General features: G+C 38.2%; 1 protein-coding gene across 3 annotated transcripts; it reads right to left on the bottom strand.

Annotated features, from left to right (window-relative positions):
• Nucleotides 1-2733: 2733 nt before the first annotated feature.
• On the bottom strand, nucleotides 2734-7015 carry zfpl1 (zinc finger protein-like 1). 3 transcript variants are annotated; one of them, XM_015058375.1, is made up of 8 exons: nucleotides 6830-7015; nucleotides 5252-5403; nucleotides 5041-5152; nucleotides 4754-4947; nucleotides 4272-4347; nucleotides 3751-3936; nucleotides 3558-3678; nucleotides 2734-3454 (listed from the first exon to the last, which is right to left on the bottom strand). In XM_015058375.1, the coding sequence occupies exons 2-8, from the start codon at nucleotides 5351-5353 to the stop codon at nucleotides 3268-3270; spliced, it is 978 nt and encodes a 325-aa protein (XP_014913861.1). In that variant the 5' UTR covers nucleotides 5354-5403; nucleotides 6830-7015; the 3' UTR covers nucleotides 2734-3267. The 3 variants fall into 3 exon arrangements, with proteins under 3 accessions (XP_014913861.1, XP_014913860.1, XP_014913859.1); XM_015058374.1 differs by having other exon boundaries at nucleotides 5252-5400; XM_015058373.1 differs by having other exon boundaries at nucleotides 5252-5364.
• Between the last annotated feature and the right edge of the window lie 7633 nt (nucleotides 7016-14648).

Here is a 14648-nt window from a genome sequence, read left to right as displayed (position 1 = left end):
AAAAAATCTTTGAGGAGGCAAATTGTGTTTCATAAACAATTTTCTATTAAATTCTTGAAGGTGTCACATATTACCCTAATTCTCCATCTATATCCTCTTGTTTGTTCACTCCGTACAGCAACAGAAGAAATAAACAGTTAAACTGTTTTGTTAATGAGTCCGTTCTAATTTTGTAACACAAAATGTTCCCTCCGTTGTTATATCAAATACTGTTTATTTCAGCAAACATTTTATAGAGTTTTGTATTTATAACTGACGTAAAGTCAGATTTCTTTTTACAAAAAAAAAATAATCAATAGGCTATTTTTACACTGTTACTCTTGACATTTCTGTTTTCTGATTAAAATATATTTCTTCTTTGCTTTAATGCTCAAGGATAAGTCTAAGCTCATCCCTGTGTTAGTTTGTGTTGAAGCTATCATGTAAATAAATACACTCTGTAACAGAGGTGCAAATCACAACGGCATGTTGACAACAAAGTCAAATTATTGATAAGTTTGTCCCTATTATGTCAATGCGATGGACAAGCTAATAACTCAGTTAGCGAGAGCCACATTGAACTCCGATAATGTGACAGGGGCCACTGCACTTCACATGTTTTAATAAATCCAGTTTGCTACTTATGTCTATCTATACATACATGTAGATATAAACAGAGTGAAAAAAGAGGACATTTGAACCAACCTAAATAAACAGCTTAATTGTCAAATTTAACAAATTTAATGAATGAACTTAATTCGGTTATTTGTTACCAGTATAAGTTGGATCAAATATTCTCTTTTTTCAGTTCATATAGACGTAAATAAAAGTAAAAAAAAAGTGTATTTTGACGATGACAAAGACCAAGTCAAGACCTTTGTTTTAATCCAATTTATCTACAGTGTTTTACAAAACTATTCATTCTGCTTAGACCTTTGCAGATTTTGTGACGTTACACCTGGACGTCAATGTCTTTAATTTTATCTAAACATTTTATTGATGCTCTGGGTGTTTGTTTACGGTCGCTGTTCTGATGAACCTCTGCTGCCTTCTTCAGTTTTTTTCTTCTTTTTTTTTTTACAGATTTTTTTGAATTTATCTCAGTCCATCTTCCATCTTCATCTGCTGAAGACAAGCATCCCCACAGCATGGTGCTGCCACCACCATGTCTCATGGTAAGGTTGGTATGTTCAGGGTGATGTTCACATCTAAAACCATGAATCTTTCCCTTTCGCGATTATATGCTACTTTAACATAAGAACCCAATTGAAACGGACAAAATGCGTAAAAGAAACTCTAGGGGTGTGGAGACGTTTTCAAGGCGCTGTATGTATGAAATAGCCAGTAGATTTCTCCGCATCAATTCAGCTGTGACTCAAATCCGCTAACAACAAATGCAGCGAACCTGCGATGCGTCAACAACACGATGGAAAGTTGGGAGAGTCAGATGACAAATGCAAACGCAATTATTGTGGTGACTGATGTGAGATGCAAGAAGTTGCACATATAAATGTGGAATTGGGTTTGTTTAAGAAACTTAAATAATACGCCTTAATAATGATTAAAAAAAGGGAATTACCACATTAAATAAATTAAAACATGGTATTGCTAAATTCCCTCAGACATACATGAAACATTTGTGAACAAAATGTGAAAAGTAATTTGTGACGATGTCTAAATTTTTCATGTATTACTTTTAAATGTAAAATACAGTCAACCTAAATTTCTCTAAGTGATATTTTTGATTTCAGTATCTGAAGGGACAGTTCTGAGAGTTTTAAGAATATTGTACAGAATTTAGAACAAAATGGGAAGATTTCTCAGTTAAAAACATAAAGAAGCACTTCATGCAATTAAAACTATATATTTTTTTTGTTTTATGTTGTGCAACCAAGTTATGTTTTTTTTCCCCCAGGTAAATTATATAGAATAAATGGCACATCATTTCTGTAAAAGCTTTTTTATCATCTCATTTTTTATGACACAAACCTAAAATCTTTGTTTGGCCACCTTTTATTTTATTTTTTTACTTAATCAAGGGAAATGAAGAACGATCAAGCTACATAAACAGCAAAATTCTACAGATTTAATGCAGCCGCAAAATGTTTTCAAACCCATTTAACTTTTTAAAAACAACCAACTTCAGTGTATTTTGAAATTATGAGAAGCTAACAGAAATTAAAGAAATACAGCAAAAGACTTACAGCTGCGAAGAAGCAAAAATGTGGTTCTCTAAGCTACTGACTCATGTTTATGTTACTCTATCATATATTAAAGTGTGGGTTTGTAACGACACATTAAAGTATATTTAGTATACGCAGTATATTTAGTAATAAATCATTGTTTCCTCTGGTTTACCACAGAAAGCAGCAAAATAAATAAATAGTTAAAACAATCTTAAAAATGTTCCGTCATGCAACAATCCCTGCAGCTTTAATGAAAAAAACAAACAAACAAACAAAAAAAAAAACATCTCTAAATGTAATTTTGGCAGCAGCATTAACAGATGAGAGCAGAGCAGAACGTCCGTTATGTGGAATCTTATCGACCTCCGTGCTTCCCCTCCTGTGTTAGCATCAATATGCTGCTTACAGGCAGGAACTTTGCATAATCTGTAGTCACAACGGCACGACAATGTGCCGGACATATTTCCACACCGGCGCGTGACGAAGGCGACGGATGCAGCGATGGACTTCTAAAAAGCAGAGCCAACAAGTACCAGAAGAAAGTCAAAAGATTCAGCAGTAGAACGTGTCACTTTGGGGGATTCCAATTTAATGGACACTCAAAGAAAAAAAAAACAACAACAACCAGGAAAACATACATACAGTGAGAATGGCAAAGCTAAAAGCAAAGCACTCAATTTGCAGAGGAAATGCAGATCATTACAGTCGTAGAAACGTAGGATGTGTCGGGTAAGTTTGACTCCATGGCGACAGAGTCAATCAGTTTGTAATGCAGACAGTTGAAGTTTCCTCAATGCTTCCACATGAAGTCTAAACAGAAATTAACTTACAAAGATCACAGGGAAATGTTAGCTGAATAAAGTATTGCCCCTCGTTCCCAAAAGCAACATTTGGATAAATTGTGTAACTGCGTCGAGCCCCGGGGTGTCACTTTTAAAGGTTCTGTGTTTCACCTGGATCAATAGAACCAGCCAAACGGTGTGAGAACTGCTTCTTTACAGTCTGAAGAACGTCCTCCTAGGAGTTGGGCAAAGAGCTCCCTCTGGTGGGCAGTCTGTGCATCAGTTTCTTTTCAGACCAAACAACAAATCGCTGCTGCTCCTCAGTTTTTCCCCACACGGATGTTGGGGTTAAGAAGAGGATCTAGGTTTGGGTCTGAGCCGGCCGAGGCGCGTCCGAGTTTCGCCATGATGATGATCAACGTGAAGAATCCCAGAACTCCCACCAAGAGGAGCATGAAGACCCGCTGCTTCCAGGACAGAGCCGTCTTCTTTCCTCCGGTACGATTTCTGGAAAGAATGCATGAAATAAGACAAAACTGGAGCAAACAAAATCCTCACTTGTTGTATTCTCTAGTCTCACTGCACCACGGCGGAGTTTCGAAGGACTGACTTTAAAATTCGTGCGAACCAGCCGAGCGCCGGTCGCCGCCGGTACTTGTCGTCGTCAAAGTCGATCTGCGTGACAGAGCTGTGAACGTCCCGTGTGTCGTAGACCTTTCTTGGCGATGACGCTGGAGAACGACAACATGCATGTGTTGGTAAAGTCACAGAAGCCGGAAACAAAAGGCTTTCTGGGGATCTACCTGTGTGTATTGTGATAGTGTCACTGGTGGAAGCAGCAGGAAAGTTGACCACAGAATGCTCTGGCATATTCGTATCCCCGTTTTTATGAAGTCCGCCGACATTTTCTTGTGTGGGAGGTGAGGCAGCAGGCGGGCTGAGGCTAGTGTTATAGGAGTGACTGGAATAAACGCCACTTTTTTCTTGTCCTGTGAGAAAAAAAACAAAACAATTTGACTCATAAGTCACTAAGGCAGAACCTTAAAAAAGTATCCAAATTTTGTGAGATTACAACTACAAACTGAAATGAACAAACAGATCTCCAACTCCTGAAGATTTTTAAATAGAGTTAGGTCTGGACTTTGACTGGGCCATCCCTAAGTCAATCCAGCGTAGCGCTGGCTGGATGTTTAGAGTATTTAGGCTGATGGGAGGCAAACTCACTCTAAAGATTTTATGAAGCCTCATTGTGACGGCTATGTGATGAAGTTCAAGGGGAAGGAATGGTTTTCTGATGCCCTGTGTGTCCAAACAATTGACTCACCATCAAATGTTGACCAGTCTGTGTAGTCAGAAACATCAGCTGTCGTTTCTTCAAGAACCCCAACGGGCTCTTCAATCTGCCAGGGGAAAGGATTTCATTATCACACATGAATACAAAGAGAGAGAGAGAGAGAGAGAGAGAGAGAGAGAGAGAGAGAGAGAGAGAGAGAGAAGAAAGAAAACAATAAATGAGAAAAAGAAAAACAGGAAAAGAAAACAAGAGGAAGAAAAGAAAACACAAAAGAAAGAAAGTGAAAAAATAAGAACACATGGAAACAAAAGAAAACAAAGAATGAAAAAACAAGAAAACAGCACAAGGAAGAAAAGAACACTAGAAAGAAGGAAAGTAAAAAAAAGAAGAAGGACAAGAAAGAACACTACAGAGAAGGTAAGAAAGAAAAATAAAACAAGAAATAAAGAAAGAGAGAAAACACAGAAAACAAGAAAAAAACAAGAAGGAAAGAAACATCAACAGGTCGTTACCAACGGCAACCCTAAACCAGCTCGAGCCCAGTTAACGGATGAGAGCTGCTCTCTCAGCACATCAGCCACTGGGCTGGCCAGATTAGAGGGTGGGAACACTGGGCCCTGACAGGAGGGGCACTGGTACCCCGCTGGCGCCGTGTGGAGCGGTAGCCGAGATGCCAAGTTGTTCAGACACGCCCAGTGGAAAACATCTACGGGTCGACAAAAAGACATGCTGGGTTGTCGACCGCTTCTGCTGCTTTGGGTTTATAAAGATCCAACGACACAAAAAGAGTTCATCTCACCATAGCAGATCAGTCTGACTGTGTCGTGTGTGGTCAGCGGATTATTGCACAGAGCACAGTTCGGGTTGTAATCGCTGTCCTGAAGCCACTGCAGATAAGACTGGACGATGCACTGAGGAGCAGCAGGCGGAAGCGCAGGATGTCAATGCAAACGTTGAATAAACAAACATAAGACAGAGACGGCTCTGTCTCTGCACCCCCCAGCATTTACCTTGTTGTGGTTGGAAACAAGGCAATGTTCACACACGTTCACACGATGCTCGAAGCAGAACAGGTTGGTCACCTTCCTCTTCGGACACTTGCACAGACCCATAGTCGCATGCGCTGCGTTGGGGAAAAATAAACAATGCGGATCTGCTGCTGCTTTTGTTGCAGGACAACCAGAAAAAAAAAAAAAAGAAAGAAAGAAAAAAAAAAAGGATTTTTGTCAATAATATCCGAGCAGATCAAACATGGAATAGGGAATTGATTCTGGAATAATAATAATAAGAAAAACATTTCCCCAATAGCTTAATTTTCTTTTCTATACTTATTCAGACTTCATGTGGAATATAAATAGGTTTTCTTCTTTGAAGAATGACACCTGATAATACATTAAGTAAATACATAAAGTGTTTACTTTATGTAAAGTAAACACTTTATGTAAACGTGTCAGATTGCGTATTGAAACGCAGCAGATTTTTTAAAAATACATTTTTAAATTGAAACCATGTCTTGGTTCATACAGACATATTTATTGAGATAATGTTTCCCTGTCCATAGCACATAGCTCTGCGTAGGAGCCCCATTCATGACCATTTTATAAATTATAAAAATCGAAACATCTGCCTAAATAGGAGCGGTGTCTTGTCTTTCATGTTTCCACCATGACATCTATGAACTTAAAAACACTCTTGGTTCTGCTTTAATTAGCCTTTACCCTAAAAATGTATCTGTTTCATCAAAGATGATCATCTATAGACAAATGTAGATTTATGGTAATGACCCGTTAACAACCCCATGAGTGAATGTAAACTATCCCTCTGAAACAAAGCAGCTGTGAAAACCTGACCAGCAAGAGTTTCTAGCTTACCAATGGATACTGTATTTTTTTTATGACACCTAGATCACAGTGAAAGAGATGCGATGATCCAACATAAGTTTTTTATGTCAAACTTTCCCAGAATCAAATTTTGAGAGTTCTCGATCTTATTTAAAGTAATATTAATGTTCTAATGAAAATTCTTAACCATTTAATTAAGACAAGTCAGTGGAAAGGCTTTTAAAACCACAAACTGTAAGAAAATGGAAGGATGGATGTACTATTTAGAAAATGGGACAGTTTAATGTTTATTACCCAAAGTTCAAAGGTTTCTCAGGTAATTAAAAACCTACAGTTAATAAACTACAATTTAGTAATTTTGCAGCTGATTGTGGTCCCTAATGTCTCGTTTTCTTGTTTATATATGACGTAATCACGCTGTAAACGTGACAAGCTGAAGATGGGGGATGTTAAAGGAAGAATATTGATAAGAGCACCCAAAACATATCTTACTTCCAGCCCAAAAACCACGCAGTAACCAAAGTTCAACCTCACGACCAGCTATAACAAACTCTAAGACTTTTGAATAAACTGACCATTTAAAAAGCATATTTACATATTAGTACCACATTTTTTCAGCAAGAAAAAAAGAACATCTTCTGACAGCTTCACTCCCACATTTACGACTCTCACATTGGTTAGCTGCTAGCTCGGCGAGCTAATCCAGCTAGCTGCAGGAGCTAAGGAAGTAACAGAGTAAAAACTCACCTTGTTAGCTGTCACGGTGACATTAAAGAAGAGTCGTTTGTTTTAAGTACTGCTACAACGCTGTCATTTAAGGTGTCTCCCTAAATTCCCAATGAAAGTTGCCACAGAGGATGTCATCATAAACCTGAGCTGTCTGCTTCCTCTATGTGTTTATGTGCCACGTCTCTTCCGGACTTCTACTTCCTGCTCGTGGGTTTTCATTGGTGGCCTCACCAACACATGCTGCCACCTACCGAGCCGGCGGAGAGAGTCACGTAATGTTATATTTGGCAAATTTCATATTCACAAATGTAAATTTTCACCATCTTCACCTTTTTTTTTCACCTTTTTTTTCACAGTTTTGGTTAAGGAAACCGAACTTCATTTATCCACTATTTCCAAGAGTATGAACAAAAAAGCTGTAAACATATGAATGTTGTAGATCTCTGAATATTTTTAATTTGTCATGTCTGTAATATCTGCTCTCTGTTCTTTTTGTTTTTCATACCAATGCATTTACTGTTGAAACCTACACCCCTGGCATACTTTGTAATATTTTGTGTTCTGTTTCTTTGTTTTTCTTTGTATTTGTAAACAAAAATGTTCATTAAAAAAAAAGTTTGTAAATTAAAGTCACAATCCAATATGTAACAATTTGTCAAGTTAATATTCATCTATGTGGTAATACAAATGTGACATTAAATCTAATTGGTTGACCTGCACAGCAATATAAATCCAACCAATCACCTTTTTTTATTGCCTAGCCTCTTGTATTGATTGGTATTTAATACTTGAGGTTGGCAGGTAAAATACAGAAAACTATGGGATTTTGCTGGTGAAACAAATGTTAGAAACAAAGACGATATTTAGTCCCAGATTTTTATGTCTAAGTAAATAATAACTGACATATCAAAAAGTAGTTTGGTTTTTGATCTTACGCCTTTTTGTAGCTGTTTCTTTTTCAACATTCTTTTTCTCTGCGTTGAAAATATATTTCAAAAAAATATGTTGACTTAAGCCAATGACATGTCAGCTGTTACACTGAAGATAAAAATGTTAACCTTTCATCTCTTAGCCATCCACTAAAATGCTGTGTTATTGATCTTTTAAGCAGATAATCAATAATGGTTTGCCATGGGTCTGTGTACATAAGCTTCCAAAAATTTTGCTGAGTTTTTCCTCACAAATCTAAAAAAATATCTAAGAATGTGCTCTTAGCTTATTAATAGATTACAGAAAACAAATGACTGGAGTCCAATCTATATCACTATTTTATCTGATTATGTTAACAACATTTCAAGTTTCAAATTTCAGGAATATGAGCTGGAAGAATGACATTTATCGTACCGTAAACAAATAAAAGCATTGCTTTAAATTTAACACAGCAGAGAAATTAAATAACACCCTTTTAAACAAGTTAGAAATCAAGAAAAACAAAGAGGAATAGTGTCACTAGTGGATAGAACACAACAAAGCACGGTCAAAACAATAAAATATAGATTTAAAATAACCAATATAAAAACATGACCATCAAGCACCTGAATCAAAAGGTGTCTGCAAAGTGGCAAAACATTGAGTTGTTTGGGAAGGCAAGCTAGAAAAACACAAATTAAAGCTGTGAGAGGGAAAGAAAATGACACATACTATATAGCAAAGCTCCATCCAAATGTATTTGCTCTCTTTCAGTCTAATAACTCTAAATAAATTCTAGTGAAATGTATTGCCTTTCATTCACTTAATTAGTAAATAGTCCACTTGTTGTTCAATCAATATCCACACATTACTATGGATTACTGTTCAATTCTTCATCTAATCTCTTGACATGACAACTGAGTCATGCTCACCACAAAAAACGGCTTTAAGTCGAAGCAGAATGTTTGAATACAAATGTACATTTTTTTTGTTTTTTAGATTTTTAGTTGAGAGACGTTTTTAACACAGTGTAGTGTTTTTCTTTAATTAATAACTACTCTGTGCTCGTCTGTCTCTTCAAAGAAAAAAATACTTGGTGGTTTGTGACCATGATGCGACAAATTGTGAAAAAATTAGAGGCCCATGCACGCTCTTTACAAAACGTTACACAATAGACACCAGTACATGTTATCAGTCATAAATTATGCACAGGCGTGTCGTGATGAAGGTATGAATGAATCTTTAGGAGGCAAACACAGTTTAATTTGGGTAGAATAAGTAATGAAACAAGTTTGTTTTGACAACTGAATCAATTAATCCACTAAATTAATAAGAACTGTCAGTGATTACATGAAGGATTTTCACAAATGATCCTCCGTACGACCTGAATCTAAAAACCTCTGGTATCAGTTCATCAGCTCTGCAGGTGAACAGCTTTCATGCGGCTCCTTTAAAAAAGCTGAAATTTCAAAAAGTCCGCATGCAAGCTTGATTGTGTCAATGACCGCGGCTGAATATGAGAACAAATTGTTTCCTTCACACTCCACTGCCCCCCCTAAATTGCCTGTAGAGGGAGACATTGAGGGCAAAATGAGAAAATGAAAAATTAAAGGAACAAACCAAGAGCAGAGCAGGGAGACAGAGCAGTGCTGCATATTTATCATTCAGTGTTCTGTCAAATTTGGCTTAAAACATGACACAGCAAAAAGTCAAAGAAAAACAACCTTTTCACAAAAGGCGGCTGAACGGGGGAGTCATTTGTTGAGCAACCTCCACCCGCTCATTAGATGGAGCGTGTTTCAGCAACACGGACACCTGTGTCAGCCCTCGGTGAGAAAAACAGAGAGAGAGACTTAAATGAGTTTGTGCCAAGGAGCACGGACCCGTAGTGTCCCGCAGTGACAAGCGGGGACGAGCATAAATCACTGACAGTGGGGGGAGCAGAGGGGGAACGGAGGAGGAATGTAGCTTTCAGATGAAGGCAAATCTAAAGACAAATGACAGAGACGCTGGAGGACGTATCAGCCCCCCGGGGGGGGGGTGCAGCTCGGTCTGAACGCGGTGACGGAGAGCCGAGCCGGGTTAGGCTGTAGGACGTTATTGACTGATTGAGTCTGGCAGGTATTGATCAGCTATCAGCTCTATCTGTGAGGGAGAGTGTTAAGATTCAGGCATGGCTCGTTTAATTATTCTCCTCCCTGATGCTGCAGTCAGGGCACAGCCTCTACGTGTTCACATGTGTTACTTTGACGTGTTGCGCTCAGATTACTGTACATAAAGAATAAATAAATAAATAAATAAATAAATAAAATGGGGCTTTTTTATGGTAAAAAGAGCTGGGATGTATCGGTAAAGCTATTAGCAGGTCATCCAAAAGTCAACAAACAGAACAGTTTAATTTGCAAAACTGAATAAAAATGTGCCCTGAGAAAATAAGTATTTTCATTTTGAGTTGTAGAAACGCATTTCCTGCATTGCAATTTGTTATACGAGACAAAACGATCGATACCAGCATAAGACAAATCCTTTCAGCGATCCACGTTCTTCTGTTAATTGTACTCACACGGCCTTTTAACAAAGATTGGATGTGGCTCTTGTTCTCATCGGAAAGGCCCTCAAGTACTCTTGCATTCACTCCAAAATAATTAGTTGCCATCCAACAGAAAATAAAAATCCAGAAGCAATAAAATATGCATAAAAAAGCAATGTAATACCGAGAAGTATTCATCCAAATGAATGAATTCAAGTGATCCTATCACTCCAGGTCTGCAGTGTCCAGTAAAAACAAAACAAAAACAGGAGCTCCTTGAAGTTCAGTGTGGGACCTGCGAGATGAATCCTGCCTCTCTGTTTGACACATTCTGTCCTTATTGTGGCCCGACTGGTGAGATTTGTTTCATGTCTTAGTATATAGTCAGTATGAGGTTTCCAGATTCTTGTTTGATGAATGTTGTCACGTCTGATAATCTGGTAGATTTGGTTCAAATGGGGACCAAAGTTGCAAGATTTGTTACATTTTCAGCTGGTGCTGCTCGCTTTCACGTTGCACTGCGTCAAATGAAGCAAACCCTTTGAAAAACCTGTTCACCTCCTCGCCTGTGGTGGCGCTGCATCAAGAACCGCTGAAGGGAACGGCATGAAAACCTCTGAAGAAGACATGAAGGCAACTTCCCTCCTCGCACTATGAAAACAAAACTTTACCAGCCGTCTTTGGTAAAAGACCATGAGCCATTTCTCCCTCTAAGGCTAGACGCAATTGTTTTGGTTGTATTTACCCAGAATGCCCCGTGATATAGTCTGCTTCCTGCTTTTGGAGTGGTCTCCGGTTTGCTTGCATTCACATATACATTCAAACCGGCACCAGAATTCATTTCAACCGAACAGAGACCCAGGTTTTTAGGCAAACCTGAGTTTCTTTTTTGGTCTACATCAGAGTTTGATTCCACATTCACACCTTTCCAAGTAAACTGGAGTTTCCAGGTAAACAAACTAGAGTTCGACCAAAGTGGACTAAACAGGGCTGGTGTGAATGCACCAAGAGATGCAATCAGGTCCTCAACTTTGTCAACTTTTAACAGCTGTAATCAAACGAAGGGGTGACATGAAAATACGTATTTAACTCTTTCCTGCCAACAAATAAACAATTAACTAGTGTGAAAAGATTAAAAAAAATGCTCAAAGTCTTAGGTTTTTGAACACCATTATCGCAGGATTGCATATTATTTGTGTGTGTGTGTGTGTGTGTGTGTGTGTGTGTGTGTGTGTGTGTGTGTGTGTGTGGTTGTTAGTATGAGAGAGATAGCTGAAAATTAAGCTAAATCAAATCCATGGTCACATAGCCACATCATCTAATTCAAAGGGTAATTACACTCTGGATGCCGTTACTTTATCAGGACGGTGGCTCCGAAGCAAATCCATCAGGCTTTGTTCTGGATGAAATTGGTCTGATTGATTTATGGATGTCAAGTGAAGGGCAAAGAGACGGAGACAAAGAAACTCCGGAGTGTGAGAGAGGGTCAGGGAAAGGCAGTCGCAGATGTACGGCTGAGACACGGCCGCCTGATGGGGGGGGAAGGAGAGTATTGAATCAGACAGAGACAAATGGAGTGTGAGCGACAGAGAGAAAGAAATTTAGACATATGCCTGCTGACCTCAACTCTTTTTCTGGACAGATCAATGCAGGGAAATGCATGTGCGCGTGTGTGTGTGCGTGATGCTTGAAGGGGATCTGTGTGTGCCGCTCCCAATAAACATTGAAATGGCAGTGACATTACCTCGGTCCTGACTGGCTCCTCCCTGGCCTTCAAACCTTTGCTCATGTCTCTATTTCATTTGAGACCTTGTAATCTTATCAACGACTGAGAGGTCTGGAGATCCTGGATTATCCTCACCGCAGAGTTTGCTGGGGGAAAAAAAAAAAATAAAAATCACGATTACACTGCAGACTGTGGCAGTCGGAGAAGCAGTACATGTAGTTGCACAAATAAATCCCCTTTGTTTCTAACTGTGACCGTGAGATGAAGCAGATTGTTATCCAAAATACACACAAATTAGAAACAAGGAGATTATTTTCCTTCTCATATTAACCTAACACATTTGAAAGGAGAGCAGATGGACTGGACGACTGCTCAGACCTTCTACAAGAAGTATTAGGGTTAATCAAAAACAAATGCAAGCATAAAAAGTGAAGAAATTTGTGTTGACAATAACTTTTGCACCATAAATTATTCCCTTCATTTCACTTTTATAAGGAAAATTCATTTGTGGGTACCCTAACCCTATCCATTCCATTCTCTCCAACCCCAAATCCTGGATCTGGACTGAAAAACCAGACTCTGTGGGTGAGTACTGACATTGTGGTCTTAGAGGGTTTTCCCAGGAAGACCCTCTATGGCCACTAAAGAGTGGAAATGCAGGACTGACACTGGTTGCAGTGGCTCTTCTTCTTAATTGAGAAAAATAATAACTTCTCTATGGCTTCTGCATAGCAGCTGCACCCCAAACCTAACAGTTTGTCTTTCTGCGTCTAAAATGACTTTGCCTTATCGTTTTAGAAAAAAGAAAACAAGCTGAAATAGCCTCTGACTTTTTCATGCCTTGCCAAATTAGCATCATTACGAAGACACTTCAGTTCATTTATTCTCCCAAACTGAGCCTCACTCTTTGCTAATTTCCTGATTACTGTTTATGTCCTGAGTACTGATTAGACCAGACAAAAGGTTTTAAATGCTGATTTAGATCAAGGTTTCCTAATAATCTTGCAAATCTGTCAAGAACAGATCTTTAAAGAAGGATCACTTCCTTCAGAAATTCTGTGACCTACTTCTTATAGGAAAATGTATCTAATTCATTGTTTTTGGATTCAGAACAGTTAATAACAGGTTGGGATTTTTTTTTAAGTTGAGTTTAACATCCCAAAAAAAGATAAATATGTTAAATATTAACGTGTTGAATTATTTTGAAAGGTAATTATTGAATTTACACCCTATATTTTAGGTAGCCTTTATATAATGCTTCCTAAATGGAAATGTCAGTCATCTGAAGCTTGACTTGGAAAACATGGTTTGCGAACAACGTTGTTCTAAACACAATGAAATACACTTCCAAAAGAATAAATAATCCTAAGAGTTTTAACTGTGACAACTGTTCAGTTATTCAGATGTTTAAAAAAATGCAAACATTCCTTGTCTTGCAGTAAATCCCAACACAACCAAAACATCTGCCCTGAGAAACCAGGTACTGAAGCCAGGATTTGTTTAGTGAAGGGTCACCTGAAAGGACAACAGGCAAGCAGTCAAAGACTAAGTGCCCTGGATGACAGGGAGTGCAGGCGTGCAGACCCTCCCCATCCCAGCTCTCGGCTGTTATTGGTTCTCAGGATAGTTCGTAATCACCATTAAAGTCTCAAAGGGTCCTGCTTTATGAGACAGTAAATTACGTTGACACTGCACAGTATGAGATCCGGGCGCGTTTGCAATAAAGATGGACGCCCTCGTGATGGATAAAGAAACTGTGGAGACCTTGAGTGGTGGGGGGGGGGGATCCCCACTCCAGGTGCTAATAGATAAGAGCATAAATATAAGATGATAAGAGACACTTTGTTGCAGTGCAGGTTATCTTTGGGGAATCTCAGACTATCATTGTGTCATAGAGATTATGAAATTAATCTCTGTGGCTGGTGGGGAAATAAAACTCCTATTTGTTTTTTCAAAAACACCTTTTTATAACATATGTCTTGGTTAGGAAACAAACAATAACAAAACCAAACATAAAACTGTTTAATAAAAAAAACAACAACATATGGCTATCTGTCCTGAATACTGTTATAAAAAGAATTGTATTGTAAAAGAAATGCAAAAAGCAAACTTGTACACAAAAGTTTGCTTCCAAACTCAAAGAAAAGAGATGTTTAAAAAGGTAAAAATTGAATTTAAGAGCATTATTGTCAACAATAATTTCCATACCTGTATATGGAATGTGATATGGGTTTGAGGAAAAGTAACAACGGAAGGCTAACAGCCAGTCAGACAAACACCTATTTTTAGTTGTAATATCCATTAAATATAACTTAAACAAAAAAATGTTCATAGCTTTGAGATTAATTTCTACATCATCTTTCAGCGTTGGTCAAATGCGATTACAAGAGTTCAGCTATGCTGCAGTTTTGTGAAGATGAATTAGCTAAACCTAAAACTAGCATGCTAACATGCTAATCGCGAACATGCTAACACTTGTTTCTCTTCTTTTTTGTGTCCCAGTGACTTGCGGTCAGGGGAGGCAGGTGAGGCAGAGCCTCACCTGTCATCATGGAAAAATAATATATAATAATGAAACCATTTATATTGCTATTTTCACCCTGTGATTTGTACTATAAAGTATCTATTTTTTACTTAGCTTAACCAATTCTGATGATTTTTTCTTCAAAATC

Source organism: Poecilia latipinna, unplaced genomic scaffold (genome assembly GCF_001443285.1).
Source record: "Poecilia latipinna isolate Pla-1442-1.1 unplaced genomic scaffold, P_latipinna-1.0 Scaffold1536, whole genome shotgun sequence".
NCBI lineage: Eukaryota > Metazoa > Chordata > Actinopteri > Cyprinodontiformes > Poeciliidae > Poecilia > Poecilia latipinna.
The sequence above is the reverse complement of the archived record's forward strand: the minus strand, read 5'-3'. Positions and strand labels throughout refer to the sequence as shown.

Excerpts from the sequence above, each read along its gene's own strand:
- zfpl1 (XM_015058375.1), bottom strand. The coding sequence starts at position 5,353 with ATGGGTCTGTGCAAGTGTCCGAAGAGGAAGGTGACCAACCTGTTCTGC. Across the intron at positions 4,348-4,753 it reads CTGGTTTAGGGTTGCCGTTG|ATTGAAGAGCCCGTTGGGGT; the intron begins GTAACGACCTGT and ends TTCCCCTGGCAG. Across the intron at positions 3,937-4,271 it reads AGACTGGTCAACATTTGATG|GACAAGAAAAAAGTGGCGTT; the intron begins GTGAGTCAATTG and ends TTTTTCTCACAG.